Source organism: Morus notabilis, unplaced genomic scaffold (assembly GCF_000414095.1).
Source record: "Morus notabilis unplaced genomic scaffold, ASM41409v2 Scaffold99, whole genome shotgun sequence".
In the NCBI taxonomy this organism is placed as follows: domain Eukaryota; kingdom Viridiplantae; phylum Streptophyta; class Magnoliopsida; order Rosales; family Moraceae; genus Morus; species Morus notabilis.
Genome location: NW_010362482.1, coordinates 1,728,583 through 1,749,088, shown reverse-complemented (window position 1 = coordinate 1,749,088; position 20,506 = coordinate 1,728,583). Strand labels below are relative to the sequence as shown.

General features: G+C 33.2%; 3 protein-coding genes across 4 annotated transcripts; 2 read left to right on the top strand and 1 right to left on the bottom strand.

Annotated features, from left to right (window-relative positions):
* Positions 1 to 844: 844 nt before the first annotated feature.
* On the top strand, positions 845 to 4,530 carry LOC21410405 (U4/U6 small nuclear ribonucleoprotein Prp31 homolog). 2 transcript variants are annotated; one of them, XM_024168160.1, is made up of 9 exons: positions 845 to 891; positions 1,007 to 1,057; positions 1,277 to 1,342; positions 1,472 to 1,609; positions 1,938 to 2,830; positions 2,919 to 2,989; positions 3,605 to 3,707; positions 3,899 to 3,974; positions 4,246 to 4,530. In XM_024168160.1, the coding sequence occupies exons 2-9, from the start codon at positions 1,055 to 1,057 to the stop codon at positions 4,351 to 4,353; spliced, it is 1,458 nt and encodes a 485-aa protein (XP_024023928.1). In that variant the 5' UTR covers positions 845 to 891; positions 1,007 to 1,054; the 3' UTR covers positions 4,354 to 4,530. The 2 variants fall into 2 exon arrangements, with proteins under 2 accessions (XP_024023928.1, XP_024023927.1); XM_024168159.1 differs by having other exon boundaries at positions 845 to 1,057.
* A 4,017-nt stretch (positions 4,531 to 8,547) lies between these two features.
* Positions 8,548 to 12,704, top strand: LOC21410404 (aldehyde dehydrogenase family 2 member B7, mitochondrial). Its single transcript, XM_010102181.2, has 11 exons — positions 8,548 to 9,029; positions 9,605 to 9,739; positions 9,868 to 10,010; positions 10,104 to 10,257; positions 10,342 to 10,571; positions 10,730 to 10,819; positions 10,903 to 11,076; positions 11,180 to 11,317; positions 11,524 to 11,661; positions 11,759 to 11,820; positions 12,290 to 12,704. The coding sequence occupies exons 1-11, from the start codon at positions 8,954 to 8,956 to the stop codon at positions 12,561 to 12,563; spliced, it is 1,614 nt and encodes a 537-aa protein (XP_010100483.1). The 5' UTR covers positions 8,548 to 8,953; the 3' UTR covers positions 12,564 to 12,704.
* A 2,201-nt stretch (positions 12,705 to 14,905) lies between these two features.
* On the bottom strand, positions 14,906 to 16,970 carry LOC21410403 (probable xyloglucan endotransglucosylase/hydrolase protein 33). The gene is made up of 4 exons (XM_024168264.1): positions 16,729 to 16,970; positions 16,488 to 16,588; positions 16,117 to 16,325; positions 14,906 to 15,312 (listed from the first exon to the last, which is right to left on the bottom strand). Exons 1-4 carry the CDS (start codon positions 16,961 to 16,963, stop codon positions 14,922 to 14,924), a joined length of 936 nt encoding a protein of 311 aa, XP_024024032.1. The 5' UTR covers positions 16,964 to 16,970; the 3' UTR covers positions 14,906 to 14,921.
* Positions 16,971 to 20,506: the final 3,536 nt, after the last annotated feature.

Genomic DNA, 20,506 nt, shown 5'->3' with positions numbered 1-20,506 from the left:
CGTGTTCGACTGTCCAAAAAAATCAAAAAAAAAAAGAAACTCGAGTTATAACTTTATTCAAGTTCATGTTCTTTTAAGTTTGAACTCAAGTTTGGGACTAAAACTCGAGTTCAAGTGTCCCCTTCAACTCGAGTTCAGAAACTCGAACTCAAATTAATGAACAATATTTTTCTATTCTTAAAAATGCTATAACTTTATTGTTTTAATCCTGATTGAGATGATTTTTTTCCTATACGTTGACAATAAAAAGAAGAATAAAACTTCACCCATATACCCTATTAAAATTTTTCATCACCATTGAGTTTTTATTAAAATACTATTTAAATACAAATTTAAGTTTTGACTCACTTAAATATAAACTCAAAAAAAGATTTTTATCTCAAACTATAACTCAAATGTACACAACCAAACACAAACTCAAGTTTTAATTTTAACTTAAATTATAACTTAAATTTAACTCAAAAACTACACTCAAGTTACACTCTAAAAGAGCAATCCCTAAAAATCATGGCATATTCATCCTCATGGTCTGGGCTATTACTTGGGGCACGTCTCGGCCCAAATAAAATGAGGTCATTCCCCAGAAGCCCATATCCCCTGCTCGGCCCATCCCCGAGCGAAGGATTTATACAGAAATTACGGAGAAAAAAAAAAGAGAAATTAGACCTCGTTTAATTTTATAAAAAATTTTAAAAAACAGTTATTATAATAAAAAATTCATAAATAAAATTATATCTTAATTCAAATTAAACACTCAAATCAACAATAACAATAAGAAAACCGAGTCGGTTAAGTTTAATGTTTGTATCTCACAAAAAATATATATAAATATTATTTTATTTTTCTGGACTTCAATTTAGGGTTTTCTTTCCCCGCTAGAAAGATTTTGGCGTACCAATCTCCTTTCCCTGTTCTACGATTATAGCTCTTTTATTTTTGTTCGTTTATTTTCCAATTGAGGGTTTCAATTTCTGAGTTTCTGTTTTCACTTCTCGATTTGTGACAGAGACAAACTCTTGAAGCTTCGAATTCAATTCGCTTTACGCTCGTCGTAATGGTATTTTGTTTTGTTTGTTTTTTTTTTCCTTCATTTTCACGTATTATTTGCTTATTTGTTCATCCATTTGTTAATATTCAATTGTACTTTCTGTTACATACTTTTATATGTTAATTTGAAGATAAATTTTTTGATTCAGTAATTTTTGGCTTTCGAATTAGACCCTGAATTAGATAACGCCATTTATATTTTGCTAATTTTTTTTTTTTTAAATTGCAGGCAACTCTGGCTGATTCTTTTCTTCAAGACCTTGACGAACTATCTGACAACGAAGAAGATTTTCATGTGAGTAAAATTTTATTTTATTTTATTTTATTTTATTTTTTCCTAAATTTTACATTTAACGTTGTTCGAAATTGTTGGTCTATGGCGAAAAGAAAGAAATCTTAGTTATGATTTTTGTTGATGTTTCAGAATGAAGATGGTGGTGATGTTGCAAACATGGAGGAAGATGTTGATGGGGACTTGGAAGACTTGGAGACTCTTAATTATGATGATCTGGATAGTGTTTCAAAGTTGCAAAAAACACAGAGATTTGTCGATATAATGCAGGTTTGTTTGTGAATGTGCTGCTATAGTATTAAACTCGGTGGATGTTTTTTTTTTTTTTTCCTTATCTAATGTAGAATTTTTTTAATAGTTGAAATTTTGGGGTTCTTGTGGATGATAATTTTTTTCAGCGTTTCTAGAAGTTGTCCCTGGAAGGAATATGTTTGTTTCAGATCTCTCTTGTACTTTGTCAGCATGGCCTTTTGTCTAATACAGTACTTAGGTTGTTATTTGACTCTTTTCTGCATTTTTTTTTTCATTATAATTCTGTAGTTTGGATGTTTTTGTGTTTTTGTCAATGGAAATATGGTTCCTTCTTGTTTTGTGGCAGAAAGTGGAAGATGCACTGCAAAAGGGTTCTGATGAATCGAATCAGGGAACGAATTTGGAAGATGATCCGGAATACCAGCTGTTAGTGGAATGTAATTCCTTGTCTGTTGACATTGAGAATGAGATTATCATTATTCACAATTTTATACGTGATAAGTATCGGCCAAAATTTCCAGAGCTTGAATCACTTGTACATCATCCAATTGACTACGCTCGAGTTGTCAAGAAGATTGGGAATGAAATGGATCTTACCCTTGTTGATCTAGAGGGGCTTGTGCCCTCTGCAGTTATAATGGTGGTGTCGGTTACAGCATCTACTACAAGTGGTAAGCCGCTTCCGGATGATGTACTTCAGAAGACAATTGATGCTTGTGATCAAGCCCTTTCTCTTGATTCGGCGAAGAAAAAGGTTCTCGATTTTGTAGAAAGCAGAATGGGATATATTGCTCCAAATCTTTCTGCTATTGTTGGGAGCGCCGTCGCAGCAAAACTTATGGGGACTGCTGGTGGTATTGGGGCATTGTCAAAGATGCCTGCTTGTAACGTTCAGCTTCTTGGTGCCAAGAGAAAAAATCTTGCTGGGTTTTCTACTGCAACAACGCAATTTCGGGTAGGATATATTGAGCAGGCAGAAATATTTCAAAGTACACCCCCTCCTCTGAGAATGCGTGCTTGCCGACTTTTAGCTGCAAAAGCGACGCTTGCAGCACGCATAGATTTGGCAAGAAGCGACCCATCCGGGAGCAAAGGAAGGGGGCTACGGGAAGAAGCCCTCAAGAAAATTGAGAAATGGCAAGAGCCTCCTCCTGCAAAGCAACCTAGACCACTTCCAGTCCCGGATTCGGAACCTAAGAAGAAAAGAGGCGGTCGTCGACTTAGGAAGATGAAAGAAAGGTAGAACAGTTTATTCACATATTCTCCTTTTTACGCTTCCTTGAGTTGTCAGTATATTTTCTTTCAATGCTGATTCACGTATTTACAGGTATGCAATAACAGACATGCGGAAGCTGGCTAATAGGATGCAGTTTGGCGTGCCAGAAGAGAGTTCTTTAGGTAACTTTTAAGCCTCGTTCAGTTAGCGGATTCGAGTTTTCAATTTAAGCTGAGATGTAATTTTATGTGATAACTTTTACTCTAACAGAAAAAGTTAGATGTGACTTTTTGTGAGAGCATATAGCAAAACTGAAATTGAAAACTCGAATAGGGAAAATGAACGAGGCCTCAATCTTTTATCGTCTTAATCATTTGGATTATATTCAAATTATAAAATGTCTAGCGTTTTATTTTATTTTTTAAACAAACCACAGGAATCACTGTTGATGTTGTTGAGTACTTAGAATATATGTATCAAGGTTCATATAAGCTTGAAGTTTATTATGTCTTTATTCTTGAAGCAAATAGTTCAATAATGCAGCTTAATAAAATAAAATTGCTGTACCTTTTCCAAGGATAACCGCTAGTATGTTGCTTCTTTTTTTTCTTTTCTGTGCACGCAATTTTCTGGAGTTTTTTTTTTTTTTTTTTTTTTTTTGGGCCCCCAATTTTTTGGGGTTTTTTTTTTTTTTTTTTTTTTTTTGGGTTACTTTAATTTTGTAGTTCTAGAAAGTAGTGGAGGGCTTTTAGTAATCTGTTTCCCATTCCGCTTACTGATTAGTTACTTGACGACAGGGGACGGACTGGGAGAAGGTTATGGAATGCTTGGTCAGGCTGGTAGTGGGAAGCTGCGCGTATCAATTGGACAGAGCAAACTTGCTGCAAAAGTTGCTAAGAAGTAAGATTTTCCTTTGCTGTTGCTTCCTGTTTATTTTTCTTTTCTTGTGCACCTTTATTTAGCCACTTCTTTTCCTTCGTCATTTCTGTTATTACGCTTTTCTTTTTCCTCTTTCTTTGCTAATGGCCACTTGTAAATGATCTCAGATGGTCAAGCCTTAAAATATATCATGTGCTGCTTGTTGTTTCCAGGTTCAAGGAAAAGAGTTACGGTAGTAGCGGTGCTACGTCTGGATTAACTTCAAGTTTAGCGTTTACACCTGTGCAGGTAATTTGTGCTTTTTACGTTACGCATGAACTCATCCTTTCGGCTTGTTTTATAATTTATAGTTATCTCTCAGTAATTTAAGTTTATGTTTTAACTCATCCTTTCGGCTTGTTTTATAATTTATAGTTATCTCTCAGTAATTTTAGTTTATGTTTTTCCTCCCTTCTGGCGCCTTCTCTTTAGTGGGGTTTAAATTCGAAGAGAAAAATTAAAACATAAAAAACAACAAGTTTCTTTTTTTTTTTTTTTTTTTTTTTTTTTTTTTTTTCAGGGGATTGAGCTCTCGAATCCACAGGCTCATGCACACCAGCTTGGCAGTGGTACTCAAAGCACCTATTTTTCAGAAACAGGAACATTCTCGAAGATCAAGAGGACGTAAACCATATGGGATAAACTGACTATATTGCCTATGTTGGTCAGTTCTCAAATCCGTATACCGAAAGTCATGGTTGACCTAGTTGGTTGTGATTATATTATATACAGTGTTAATCATGGTGGATAGTATGGTTATGATATTCGACTAGTTTTGTTGATACCTAATAATGGTTTCATAATTTCTTCTCGGCGTAGTACATTTTTGCGTTTTCTTTTATAAAAGAGTAACAGGTTGGGTATTCTTTTTCGCCCATCATTTTGTTATTTGCCCCATATGAATTAGTTGATTATAGATTGTTCAAGTTCATACAAGCCATGCGTGAGAACTTATAGAAGTTTCTTGCATTTTTTGCTTGGTTTTATTGGGTTGTTATTTATTTGCTTTTTGGGCGTGGGACTTGGAAGTTTTGATGTTTTTATATCCTTGAAATTACCGAGCGAAACTTCCTTCTCTGCCCATTCCAAAACCATACATTGTTAATTGTTGCATCGACGTAATAATAACGAATTGCTGTCCCTCCACCGGGTTAGTGATGGAAGTTGAAACTTCATCAGATTAGCTTACTTCATCGACGTAATAATAAATTACCAAAGATTTCATTTGTTGTTAGCATATGATTAGTTCGTTCTCTTTATTTATTTATTTATTTTTTAATTTTCTCTCTCATTCATTAATAAAAAATCAATATATATATATATATATATATTGGTTATTTCTAGTCTTTGAGTTAATTGACGAGGTCATGTTCATCTGGGATGTGCTGTTCTTCTTGGAAGTGCTTTGTCTTCTCAAATTCAAATGCTAATTTCAATGCCATGTTTGACATAAAAAAGTGGCATATTTGACATCAAAAAAGTGCAAAACCATTATGTTATTTTTTATTTATACTCCAATGCATAGTTCTTATTTCAAATGTTAAATTTATATTTGATTGTAAACAAGTTTTCTTGAAAGTTGTAAAAATTAATTTTTAACTTTATGATAATTTGACCAATAGCAATCAATCAAGCCATCAAGTATAGAATGTAATAAAATTAGTATAAAAGATAGCACTATATTAGAGTAATTTTCTTACTTAAATGTTAAAATCATCCACGTACTACTTTAATATTGTATTGATGATGTTCTAAGAATATTCACACCTGCATCCGGCAATTAATAACACTGTGGTTGCCTTCAAAAAATAAAATTGCAGTGCATAAACTGTATAATGATAATTAGAGTTTATAAAAATTCGTGGATGATTAGTTTATTGCTAAATTATAAAACATCACAGCAAATTATTGCATTTTTTTTCCTTCCCGATTAGTTGGTGCCATTTATATGTTGGTTTGGAACCGCCGTGTGCTTCACTATAATTCAGTTTGAACGGTGAGTACAGTTTAAACTTGCGTTTAGTAAGTATGCAGTCTGAATTATATTCCCGTTTGAAATGAGTTAAACTGTTAAACTAAGAGTTTGGCTCTCCCTTAAATTCAACTGTTCAAATTATTTTTAAACAGTAAAAAGGTGCATACTTTATCTGCTTTTCAAACCTACTAAACATAAATTTAAATTTTATTATCTATTCAGATTAAAATTTTATCTGCACATTCAAATGTCAATTTAAACAACACAACTTGAATTTTTATGTTCAAATAAAAAGTTCAAATCGATAAAATTTGAAACAGTGAACCAAACGTACCACCCTTTGGAAAAATACTTCTTTAGATTTACGCTCCAACTTTGAAATGTGTTATTTTTTTAGTTATAACTCGGAGTTGTTGCTTATTTTAAGCTTAGCTACAACATGTAGGGGTCAACAAATGCTTCTCACTGTAAATAAATTAATTAGGCAGTAAATGTTATATATATATTCTCATTAGAGTAGTTGCTCAAAAGCAAGAGAACAATAGGGAAAAAAAAGTAGAGCGATTAGTTAAAATTTTAAAGAAATTGACAAATTTAACCTTCTTGTGTGTGCATCATGTGCTAATATGTCTAAAAAATAGCACGTTTATAAGTTCAAGGGGAGAATTTAGAGACATTATACATTTGCGGGAAAATATGTACGTTTCAAAACTCGGGGCTATCTTTATACAAGTAGGGAGTTTGAAAAATTTATCTAAAAATAGGGAAGACACCAAAATGTATTTTCTTATTTGTAGTTATAATTTGATTGGACACTTGTACTTGAGTAGTCTTCAATCATAATACAAAATGCCTATATTAATCCTAAATTTTAAGATACTGTGTAAAGATATAAATAATTTTCGCACGAATGAAGTTGCAATACATGATAAAAGACGCGACACATAATAAGGAGATATGATAGTAAAAATATAGAAAAATAATCTTATACATTAGTATATTATTCCGTCCAGGTTAATGCACGCCAAAAGTTTTGGGATTTCACAATTTTTTCCTGCTTATACAATGTGATTATCTGTACGGGTATATAAATATTTGTCCTAGAATTCACGAGGGCATGTTCTTTTGTCTATAAAATTAAAAAAAAAATACAACTCAAGTTTCAACTTTATTTAAGTTCACGTTTTTTAAGTTTCAATTTTATTCAATTTTACTCAACTTTATTCAAGTTCTAACTTCAACTCAAGTTATAATTTAAATTTAACTCAAAAACTACACTCAAGTTACACTCTAAAAGAATAACTCTCTAGATTCTTGTTTAATAGAGTTCCAAGAAAGGAAGAACAATTATTTAAACGTGGCTTTAGGCTTAGCTGGTGAAGATAATAATTTTATCAGACAAATCACTAGTCATCAACTTCAACGCATTCTGTATTTGTATTCTATCCTCAGATTTTGCCGTAAGGAGCTCCACAGAACGTGATAACTAATGTAGGAAAAGAAACAATTATTTAAGCACGGCTTAGCTGGTGCAATTAATAAAATCTGTCGAGACATACATCGCTTGATTAGATAGCAAGTTCAACCCATTTTTAATGATATTCTATCATTAATCTTCATTAATAAATTATGATTATTTTGGTAGAGATTTTTTTAGTAGGCACTAAAAAGATAAATTACCGAGAAATTTTTGTCTTTAACTGTCATATTTATATTAAAAATTATCTGGTGTGATTTAACTAGATCTAATGTTCAGAAACTAAAAGGCCTTACATAGAAAGATCCTATTTCAATACGTGTATCTTTAGGTTTAAACTTATCCGAATTTTAACATTTTATTGAGGTCTTCTCTCCGTATAGAAGACTATAAAAAAAGGGTGAAAGCTGACTTGAAAAAGGTGGAGTTTTTCTTCTAATGTTATCTGTTGGTTTGGATAATAATTAGAAATGTCAACACTCAACACATAAGAACCCGCCAAATTCAAAATTCTAATTTTTTCCCTTCTCCAAGCTTGTATGTCAAATGACGCTAATCATTTATCAAGCAAAAAATAAATAATTAAGTCCTAATCATTTTAATAAGTATATAACTTATTTAGTATATAGTTAGTCTCATCTCACCATTTTTCTTGAGGTTTCCTATCCTATCAATGACTATAACACAAAAAAAAAAAAAATTAAGTCCTAATCATTTTAATAAGTATATAACTTATTTAGTATATAGTTAGTCTCATCTCACCATTTTTCTTGAGGTTTCCTATCCTATCAATGACTATAACAAAAGCTTTTAGACTGAGCTACAATACAAATTATTTTGAGATGTAACGTGCAAGTTATTTTTTAGAAGTTAGATTGAAAGTTTTAATTGTCCTGATAAGACGCAGACCAACTTTTAGAGGATGTTTGGTTCATGAATTTAGAATCATTCTCGTTTTATGTGAGAGAAAAACACTATAAAGAATCATGAATCATGATTTAGAATTAAAGACAAATACAAAAAATAAACGTTCTCTTAATGACTTAGATTGGTTTAAGCATCATCAAATAGCTGAAAAATGGATTGCGCGGTGCATCTCAAAATAACAGGTTGTACTGCAATTTCAAAAACTTGACATAAATTTAAACTTATCAAGTTTCGAAAATAATATAACTTGCATTGAATAACAGTAATTAACAATGTCAATTAAAAAGTGGTTTGAACTACAATTTAAATTTTTTTGTTACAAAATTTTTTCTAACATGAAATTTGTCAAAACGGACGAATCTTAGAGGCATTTTGACAATGGTCATATATACAAGCTGGTTTCCACAAAAGCTCACACTTTAACCAAAAGGTGGTAAGAGAAATAGTTAGGACGAAACATAAGTTTAAAAAAAACAAAACAAAATTTATGAAAAAAAAAAAGACACTCTTATCTCATTTTGAGAGATCACGTTGAGTAGGTAGGAGGTGATTTGCCCATCATTTTGGGGTCAGCCTCTGAAATCATAGAGATGCTCTTCTATTATTATATTATAAAAAAGAAAAGAAAAAAAATACTTCCAAATATCTCGCAATAACAATATCAAACCCCAAATCTCTGATAACGATTTCCCATTGATCATAACATCATATGCTTGTGTGTGTACATATATATATATATATATATACATTTGATATATACACATTTGACAAAGCAACAGAGAGACAGAAGAGAGGAAGAGACTAAAAGAGAGTTTTTCTTTTTTCTTTTATATTTTCATTTGGTTAAACATGGCGGCTTTGAAGATGTCCTCTTTTCTCTCAAGCTCACTTTGTTCTGCTTCTCGTTCTGCTTTGTTTCTCAAAGGTATATCTTTTATTATGGTGGTTCATTTTCATTTTTTTTTAATCTCTCTCGTTGTCATAGTTATGTTCATGGTTTTTTAAACTCTTTTCCTATTCTGGGCAATGGATCATAAAATGATTGGTACTTAGATTTGTAATCTTATTTATAAAAAAAAGGGTGTGGGAAAGATTCAAAGTTTTAACCTATCGCAATAGTTAAGGTCATTTTTTCCAAATAGCTTAAATGGGGTTTTCCCCTTTTTTTTGAATATTTGAAGAAGTTGATTTTACAATTCTAGATATACCGCATATTTAACATTAAATGGAGTAATAAATGCCTATTTCACTTTTTGTGTTCTTACTATTTAACACTCATTGGATTACATACTTTCCCACTTCTGACTTTTAAGGAATAATAGTAATTAATGCTCATTTCATTTCTAGCTTCGTTAGATACTTTGCAATGGAAGGGGGAAAAAAAATAGGGCACTCTAATGCAGAGAATTTTCTACAGTACTTACACCTGGGACTTGTTCACCAAAATCTAGAGGCTCATTATTCTTATTTATTTTACTTTCTTTGATATTTCTCTATCAGGAAGGACTCCTTTTGCAGTAAGAGCAGTTGCTAATTATGGCACTGCTGCTGCTATTGAGGAGCCAATCAAGCCATCTGTCAGCATTGAGCACACTAAGCTTTTGATCAATGGGCAATTTGTGGATTCAGTATCAGGTGAGGGTTTTTTTTTTTTTTTTTTTTCATACATTTGAAGTTTGTTCTCTCAAATTTTGGACAAACAAGGCATTTTCACAAACATTAGCATTTAATTGCATTTAATTTTGGTGTTATTGTTGTCTCAGGCAAAACCTTTCCAACATTTGACCCCAGGACCGGGGAGGTGATTACACATGTTGCCGAAGGCGGTAAAGAAGACGTAGACCTCGCTGTGGCTGTTGCTCGAAAGGCATTTGATGAGGGACCGTGGCCAAAGATGACTGCCTATGTAACTATATTTTTCTTCCTTGTTTTATTTGTTTCTATGGCTTTAGTCCAACAACCGCTTTTAATTTCTAACGACGTCTATGTATTTACACAGGAAAGGTCGCTAGTACTCTTGCGTTTTGCTGATTTGCTGGAAAAGCATACGGAGGAACTTGCGAAACTCGAGACTTGGGACAACGGGAAGCCATATGAACAGGCTCTTAATGTCGAACTGCCTATTTGTGTACGTCTAATCAGATACTATGCAGGTATTTCTGGTTTAGATTGCTTAATGGCTTCCTTCACTACAGTTGGATGCTCCACAAAATTCTAAGCTGCCTATTATGCCTCAGGTTGGGCGGATAAGATTCACGGCTTGACAGCTCAAGCCGATGGACCGCATCATGTGCAAACACTGCACGAACCAATCGGTGTTTGTGGCCAGATTATTCCATGGAACTTTCCACTGCTCATGTTTGTTTGGAAGGTGGGGCCTGCTTTGGCGACTGGAAACACTATTGTTCTGAAGACAGCGGAGCAGACTCCACTGTCTGCAAACTTCGCTGCAAAGCTCTTACTACAGGTAAAGAGAGCTCATGGTTATATACTCTTTATTTTTCAATCTTTTTACTCCCCTAATATGTTCACTTTTCAACTACATTTGCCTCTAAGCTGCTCGCATCTGTTGCATCTGCGAATGAATGACCGATTATGGATATTAAAAAGTTAATTCCTTGACAGGCTGGGCTTCCTGATGGCGTTCTCAATGTGATTTCTGGTTTCGGTCCAACTGCTGGAGCACCTCTTGCCAGTCATATGGATGTTGACAAGGTATTAGCACTTACCAACTTTTGATTTTATACAATTAACTCACTCTCTTTCCTGCTAACATATGTAAATGGGTTTCTTTGCAGCTTGCTTTTACTGGTTCAACTGAGACTGGTAAGATTGTACAGTCACTAGCTGCGCAAAGCAATCTTAAACCGGTCACTTTGGAGCTTGGCGGAAAATCCCCCTTTATCATTGCGGCTGATGCTGATGTAGATCAGGCTGTTGAGCTTGCACATTTTGCACTATTCTTCAATCAAGTATGTGTTATTTTCTTGCTATTAGCACTATAGAAAGTTCGATTCCCATAGAACACCCAAAAAAAGAAAAACATTTTGTGATGACCATCCTGTCTCTCTGCAGGGACAATGCTGTTGCGCTGGTTCTCGTACATTTGTACACGAGAGCATATATGATGAGTTCGTGTCAAAAGCAACAGCGCGAGCTATAAAACGTACGGTTGGAGATCCATTCAAGGCAGGCATTGAACAAGGTCCTCAGGTAAAAATCAACAACTCAACCTTTTCAAAAGCTTTGAGGAAGCCTCGGCTGAATCTTGATGGGGGAAACAAATGGGTGTTCAATCTTGTAGACTAATGTATCACTTCACAGCCATAGAAAATATGTTCCAAGAAAATGAATTTTCTATTTGAACCGGCAAGCCTTTAGTAATGACACTCGTTGATCCTTTTACTTTGATGGATCAGATTGATCCAGAACAATTTGACAAGGTCCTGAGTTACATAAAGTCTGGAAACGAAAGTGGAGCTACACTGGAAACTGGAGGAAACAGAATTGGCTCAACGGGTTACTTTGTGGAGCCCACTGTTTTCTCAAATGTCACGGTAAAGCGTTTATCTTACGTCCCAAGTAACCATTTTTTCACCGAAGCTGCTTGAACTATGAGTGTCTCTAACTGACATTACTGTCTCATTTCTTAAGGATGACATGAAGATAGCAAAGGATGAGATATTTGGCCCAGTTCAGTCCATCTTGAAATTTAAGTGAGTAAACCATAGGGCGCGTTTGGAATTCGTTCCAAAATAATTTTATTTTTTGTACGAAAATGAAAATGAAAACGTTTTCTATCTCAGACAGAAATTATTTTTGAAAATGAGTTTGGTAGTTTTATTAAGAGATTGTTTTTAGTGTAAAAAAATCAATTAATGTCTCACTTTCTCTCTATTTGCTCGAGAGAGGAGAAAACGAAAATAAAAAATGAAAAACGACTAAAAGTCGTTTTTTATTTCTCTTTTATTTTACACTAAACTAAAAAATCGTTTTCATTTCCGTTTTTTGTTTTTATTGCGCCAAACGCCGTTTTAAAAACGTTTTCATTTTTTCTTTCTCAAAAAACGTGAAAAATAAAAACGGGATCAATTCCAAACACGGCCATAATGACTGTGTATATTGGTTATTAGTATAATTTCCTGCGTTTGTTTTGGGACTAACAACTTTGGCAACCTTTTGTAGGGATCTTGATGAGGTGATCAGAAGGGCAAATGCCACTCGCTATGGGCTTGCTGCTGGGGTATTTACCAAGAACATCGACACTGCTAACACCCTCACCCGTGCATTGCGTGTCGGTACCGTATGGGTCAATTGCTTTGATGTCTTTGATGCCGCAATTCCTTTTGGTGGCTACAAGATGAGCGGAATTGGAAGAGAAAAGGGAATTTACAGTCTCCATAACTACTTGCAAGTGAAGGCTGTTGTCGAACCTCTCAAGAACCCGGCATGGCTATAAGTTCTTTGACCCTGGCCTTCTCTTGGTTTTTTTGTTTTTTTTCTATTTTCTCTCTTGAAGGCATTGTCAAAATAAAGAGTTGCATCATCAAGTAACGAAGTGTGAGTTCAATGGCAATGGTGATAAAAGTATGCGTTGTTTTAGTAATGAAGTACAAATAGTACAAATCTGAACTTGTTGCATGCTTCCCTTGATTAAAATCTTTCAACAGTTTATGATTGATCCGAACAAGCTTCTTTACTTATCTCTCTCTTCTTCATTGGGATAAATAATATTCTCTTTTTAACTGAGGGGAAAAGATTCAAAGTCTTGATCTTAACATTTAAAGGCAGGGTATGAATTTACCATTACTAGAGTTAGAACAAGATTACTACTACAATTTTCATTTGACATTATTTTATTTCTGCTGAAACGAAGAAGATTACTTATTCAATCTGCTAGTAACTTCCACGATTTTTTCCATGCAAAAAAAAATTAAAAAATTAAAAATTAAAATTAAAATAAAAAACAAGCTTTGAGATTACATGGTTCTAGTTAATGCATGGTTTTCTTCAATTTTATTTCTTTGCTAATCAAGATTTCCGATGGAATCACGGAAGGTAAACGCCGACAAAACAACTGCCAAATGTTTCACTGTCGTTTGTTCAGAACCCAGGCTGTGGACCGTATAAACGCGTAACCGTCTGTGCTACATATGGTTTACTTCTGTAACAAATCTTAATTAGAAACAGGAGTTTTTTTTGTTAGTCAATTTGTAGAATAGAATCATTTTGATATCCTTTATTATAACAAAATATTTTATTAATACTATGCATTTTTAATAATATTAAAACGGTATCTTCAATTTTTTTTTTAAAAATATCCTTTTGATATCTTAAGGCTTGGATAAAGTTTTAAGACATAAAATGTCCATTTTACCATTCTTACAAATTAACAGCACACTAATATTTTTTGAAAAAAAGTTACGACAATACTTTAAAACATTCAAAATTAAAAAATCAAAGTAAGTTAACATGTTTTTAGAAAATATCTTTAAAAATGTTAAAATGCTATAACATTGGGTACAAAAATAATTTTATCTCATTATTATATACTTTAGTTTACTCTTATGGTTTGAGTTTTTCCTCCCTTAAAATTAAACTAAGATATTTTATTCAATTTTAGCGCCTCAATTGGTGTGTAACCAATCATATTAAGATACGTCGTATAAAAAATTTGAATTGCATTTTAACTAGCTCTTTTATACTTATGATGGGATGATGTGGTGTAATTTGATTGGTTGGACATCAATTAAAACATCAAAATTTAGACAAAATCTGAATCCCCAAAACCCTACCTTTCTTTCTTCTTTTCTTTTTTACTTATATATAAGAATACTTTTAGAAATCATACGAAGTCCCTTTGAAAAATTGAAAATACAATCTTGTACTCTTGAATTTTTGTTGTAGTTATTAATCCTCTCATAAAAGAGTGATCCTATCGAGTAATCCTGTTGGTCCCCATCGGGTTTTCACCCCATCCATGTGGCAGTACCAATTGATGAGAATCATACATCTCAAGACTCGAGATATTTTTTATTAACAAAAGTCTGCGAAAAATCTTAACCAGCAATCAAGTTCAAACCTCATACTTTTATTAGTGTTAACTACTAGAAGTTTCACACTAGTCCACCTTGCTACTCAAAATTGCAGTTAGTTCCTTTTTCTTACTTAAGCTACTATAATTGGTACTTATAAACAAATGTTTCACTTTTCTTTTCTTTTGACCTAATAGTTTCACGTTTCTCTAGTTTCATGCTCCTATAAAAATGAGCATGCAAGTCTCAAAAGTTACGATTTTGAGCCCTTCGGTGTTAAGAATTAGACGCACTAATTCTTTATTATCGAGAGTAATAAGATTATAAAAAAATCAAACAAAAAACAAACATGTAAAATTTATAGAGGTTCATCTCAATGTGTGACTACTTTTCGTTTTCAACCACTACAGTATTTCACTATATTAAATAAATAGTTTACTAGGAAAAAAAAAACACACCTCACAACACTTTATGCAACTTCTCTAATAATAACTCAAATCTACGCCACCCTTTTACAATGAAAACTAGATCAATCCAATAAACCCTCTGCATAAGACATTAATTGTTAGGCACAATTTAACATTTCCTACCTTGAGTTAGAAAGAGAGAGAAAAGAGTAATTAAATTTGATTTCTATTGTTTCTTCAATCTTCTTCTATATATCAATGTAAATAATCTCATAGTGGTTATTTTTTACAGTGTAATTTATTGTCCCACCTCCATAAAAAAGAATCATTAAAATACTTATACAATAGCCCTAAAAAAAAAAAAAAAAAGAGTCGTCACTTGCATTCTGGTGGTAAGACTTTGAACCTTGAAACATCCTTACAATAAGAGTAGAACATGAGCTTACTTCTGGCCCAATCCAGAGCCCGGGCCTGTTCCTTGGACAAGGTAGCGAATTCCTGTCCCTCAACTGGGTCCAAGTTGGAAGGGCTGGTCTTGGAACACGTGCCTGTCGGATTGGATACGACACAACCACTCATTTCCACGTCAGCAAACGACACCACAAAAGGCGCGTATTTGTAGTTGACAGGATATTTCCCACCATGAGTTGCCCATTCGGATCCGTCCCATATTGTGGCGTAAACAGACATGGGTTTTGACGGGAAAACTGAAGGGTACGCGCTGTTGCGCTGATACTCTCTTACAGGAATGTTGTCCACCATAAACCTACAGTTTTTGTAAAGGTTAAAATAAGAAAAAAACTAATTTATAGGAGTATTGACCATTTAACAGGTTGATCAATGTAAACCCAAGTCTTTAGAAAATTCAAATTACACATTAGATTTTTCGTCTCTATATGTGAGAAAGAACAAAAGAGAGTGCAAACTTTGCAAATTTAAATTGTAAGATAAGATACTACTCTGAGACTAAAGGGATGTTTGGTTAGAGGATTTAAACAATGATTTGAATTATGATTTATGGTTCACTACAATATTTTTTCTCATAAAAAATACACGTAAATCGAAAATAATTCTAATAACATGATTCTAATCTATGAACCAAACGTCTCCTAAGTTGAAAGTTTAGAACTTTAAGCTAATAGGAGGTTGGTCTACTTTTAAGATTGTTTTGGAGGAAAAATGTGAGAATTCTTTGATATGTCTTAGAAAGAATGTAATATATTTTGACAATATGTCGTAATTTTAAATCATAAAATTTTTATGGGGTTTTGTTTAAGTTCCAAGTTTTTAAAGAGAGCGCTTTTATTTATTATTTTATTTAAGCATCATCATACATCGTATTAATAAAATATACATGTCTTATCATAAAAGATAATACTACTAAAATCCTGCCCATGTTGTTATATCTTAGTTTTGATGCATTGATGTATATGTGATGATTGCATCAATCATTGTGGTAAATAACATATTTTTTCGTTCAGGAAAAAAAAAGTATAATTAAAAAAAAAAACATTTTTTTTCCCAAAGTTGAGACAGTTGAGTTTTTTTTTTTTTTTTTTTTTTTCCTTACACAATGTGATGGTTGTTCCAAAGGATGCTGTACTGGTGGTGCTCCGCAGTTGGGTCAAACCAGAGGTAGAATTTCTCTTCTCTTCCTGTGCTGACGCTTCCATTTGCGTATATGTTTGTTTGGAACGCCCAGTCGTTTCTCTTGTCGTGGCCGAGTAGTTCTATGTCGATTTCGTCGTGATTATGAGGATAAACATTTGCATTAGACAGCTGCAATTTCCCATTTTTTTTTGTTAGACACGTTCTACTTCCAATTCTCGTGCTTAAATACTTGCATATTTTTAGTCCACGAATCTCCAAATTGTACATATGTGTGTACTTCATCATGTCATGTAAAGATATCTATAAACTTGCTATAAATAATAAACTTACATAAAATGCCGCTACAACTCCGGGAGAGAGGCCAGATGGTAGTTTAATTGCAGCACTGAAAAATCCATAGTAGTATTCGTTTTTTGAAGCTAATCCAGATCCTGTACCAAGAAACCAGAAAATTATGCATGTCTAACAGTAATTACACACCTGACGCGATCACAATGATAGAGTTCAAATCAAGTTATAAAAAAAATAAATAGATAAATTATCAAATGTAAGTTCATTCGACTGTATTTTCCTGAGGATTTGTCAAGAGCAAGAGTTGCCATGGATCCATTGCCAGTCAGCTGGAAGTTTTTGGCTCCAAAGATGTTGGAAAAGCCATTACTGATAGAAACATGAGGGAAGAGATCTGTCAAGTGAGGAACACTTGGAGGCGTGTATTGCCTATTGCGGGGGCGTGCGGAAAGCGATGTCGTGGCGCAAAAGATTAAGAGAACAAAGATGAGTAGTTTATCTTGTGAAAATGCCATTTTTATTGGCGGGTAGATTGTGGATGAAGGAGAGAATGGTGGATGATATGGCTATTTATTAGGAGGTTTTAGGGAGGCTAATATCATAATCTTGCTTGGTTGTTAATTAGCTGGCTGTGCCTTTCCTAACATATCATTTTTATTAGGCGTTTTGCACCTTTTTGGGAATAATCAGAAAAGATGATGTGAAATGGATTTAAAGGAGTTTTGAAGGACTTGCTGTGGGGATTTCTCTCAAAGGTCTTTTTTTCTGTTGTAAAGAAAACAGTCACTTAGGGGCGGTTCGGGGAGCTAGTTTTTGAGTGAAAAACTCAAAAAAATATAACTCGAGTTATAATTTTATTCGAGTTCATATTCTTTTAAGTTTGAACTCGAGTTTAGAACTAAAACTCAAGTTCAAGTTTCCCCTTCAACTCGAGTTCAGAAACTCAAACTCAAGTTAATAAATAATATTTTTTCTATTCTTAAAAATGCTATAACTTTTTCGTTTTAATTCTGATTGAGATGATTTTTTTTCTATGCGTTGACAATGAAAAGACGAATAAAACTAGACCCATATACCCTATTAAAATTTTTCATCAACATTGAGTTTTTATTAAAATACTATTTAAAAATAAATTTAAGTTTTGACTTACTCAAACACAAACTCAAAAAAGATTCTTATCTCAAATCATAATTCAAATGTATACAACTAAACACCTCTTCGTTCGTTTCGCTGATTCGAGTTTAGAATTCGAGTTGAGATGTGATTGTATGTGAGAGCTTTTTACTGTAGCAAAAAAGTTAGATGTGATTGTTTGTGAGAGCTTTTTACTGTAGCAAAACTCGAATTCTAAACTCGAATCAGCGAAACGAACAAGGTAAAGTTACAACTTCAACTCAAATTATAACTCAAACTCAACTCAAAATCTATAATTAAATTACCTAACTCAAAAATATCAAAAGAACAAACCCTTAAATTTCTATGGACATTTTCTTTCCTCAAGGGTCCCACAAGAATGCCATTTTCTTCTTGCGGTTGTTATTCAATGCAACAATAATCATGGGCATAAGGCAATTAATTTTAGTCCAAAATGGTTCACTTTTCCTCAAGTTGCAATTATGCGAACGCTAGTGTCTGACTCATCTAAGGTAGACCGTTTTGTTTGTTTCATCTTTCAGTCTCTTTTTCCTTTTTATCTTTTTTAGGAGATTTATGCGTTCGGTATGAAGAAAAAAAAAAAAACTAACATTAGGATATAGTTTTGATTTTTGAACTATCTTACCACATTAGAATCACATTATCTAAAGAATTTAATGGAATATGGTAAGGTGAATTCCCTTTTTTCCCAAACAATTCAAAGATTATTGGGCAAGATGATGAATCTTCTAAAACACACTTTCGTCATTATATATATATATATTTCACTTCCTTTGCGGTTGTTTTCTATGTGCACTGGAGGGCAACTTTTGGTGTAAAATACTATCCCTATAAAGGAAGTCACCTGAAAGTGATTGATAATAAAACTATTGGAATGCCTTTTAAAATCTATAATAGACAAGTTTTTTATGGAAAATAAATTTTGGGTAGTGACAAGAAATGTCTCTATTTCATGACAAAACCAGATTTGCCAGAAGTGCTTGGGCTGGCTATGATAAATATTTGATATGACAGGGCACAAAATCAGACGCGTTGTTCAATAAAAAGGCCATGCCACTAGCGCGGAAAAGATTGGCAACTGCATCTGCACCTTCCTTGTCTATATTCTTCAACTTGATTTGTGTGTAACAGAAAAAAAAAAAAAAAAAAAAAATTCATTGACATTACTGAGGAAAACAGAGCATCCTCTGAAATCTCAGCCAGCCTGTTTGGTGGGCTGGTGTCTGATTTCTCCACAATAAAGCCAAAGGGTTGGAGAGTGTTGTAGAGAAATGGTAGAGAGGATCTAGTTTTGCTCGAAAAAATCTTAAGGTACCACATATCACAGAAGACACGTCTCATATGTGGGTCTCATGCTACGGCATTCATGTTCTATTAGAGGATATAGCACTACCGTTGTCTTATAGTATTGATATTTTCTAAAGGTCGATTTCACATCATGGCCCCAAAAAGAATTTATGAGAAGCTCTTTTCACTTTAGGCCCCTCAAAACTAGGTAAGTGGTTTGATCAGTTGAGGCCCACGAGAGGAAAGTCTGTTTTTTCCCTTGCAAGTTACATGCACCTGTCAATGAGACACATACCTAGAGAAAAGATTTCCAACACCTTTGCACATGATTTTGCTTTCAGGTGATGACAATCAAGTCAACCATGTCAAAGCACCACTTGGTTTAAGTTAAGGGTCGTGTCGGAGGTCTAACTCATGGCATGCAGTTTGTTTGCAAGTATATATCATGTAATTTTGCAATTTTAACGTTCAAGATTCACAAGTATATCTCTCTTTCATGTAATTTACGACACTAATACTGAAAAACTTTTTAATTGTTCGCAAGTATTCCACCCCGTTTTGTAATTCCAACATTCAAGTTGCAATGTACATCGTTTTCGTATTAATGCAATACAATAGAACAATTTAGCTGGTTGCTGCTTGTATTCTTCTAGTGATCAAAACGAAAAGGAAACGACATTATTGCATATAGAAACGACGCAAGAACGTTTTTATATTGCCTGCAGATTATTATTCTGTGTATGGCGGGGAGAGCAAAGAACTTTTTTAACTTATTTAATAGTCCCCTTCGTCCACCAACAGATATGAAATATTTATTCTTATATATTGTATTTAAACTATTGGAAGAGTTTATAAAAAGAAAATTATTGGAAGGGAAAGCCTTCGAATAAGTCTGGACTGGAGTGACTAAGGGGCTGTTCCGCAGTCTCTTTTTTTAGTTAAAAACTTAAAAAAAATAACTCGAGTTATAACTTTATTTAAGTTCATGTTTTTTTAAGTTTGAACTCGAGTTTAAGACTAAAACTCGAGTTCAAGTTTCCTCTTCAATTCGAGTTCAGAAACTCAAACTCAAATTAATAAACAATATTTTTTCTATTCTTAAAAATGCTATAACTTTTTCGTTTTAATTCTGATTGAAATGATTTTTTTCTAGGTGTTTACAACGAAAAGACGAATAAAACCCCACCCATATACCCTATTAAAATTTTCCATCAGCATTGAGTTTTTATTAAAATACTATCTAAATACAAATTCAAGTTTTGACTCACTCAAACATAAACTGAAAAAGATTCTTATCTCAAACCATAACTCAAATGTACACAACCAAACACAAATTCAAGTTACAACTTCAACTCAAGTTATAACTCAAACTCAACTCAAAATCTACACTCAAATCACCTAACTCAAAAAGGGTAAAAAAACAGCCCCTAAGATGTGTAAAATCTAGGAGAGACCATCTTTAACAATTCCCCTTCTATGTCATCCTTAAGCAAAGGTTAAATAAAATAAAATAAAAGTTTTTGGCTATCAGTCCCTAAAATTTTCAAAAATTGATAGTTTGGTCTCTAAATATTTTTGCCCTGATTACTCCCTAAACTAGATATTTTTACAAATTT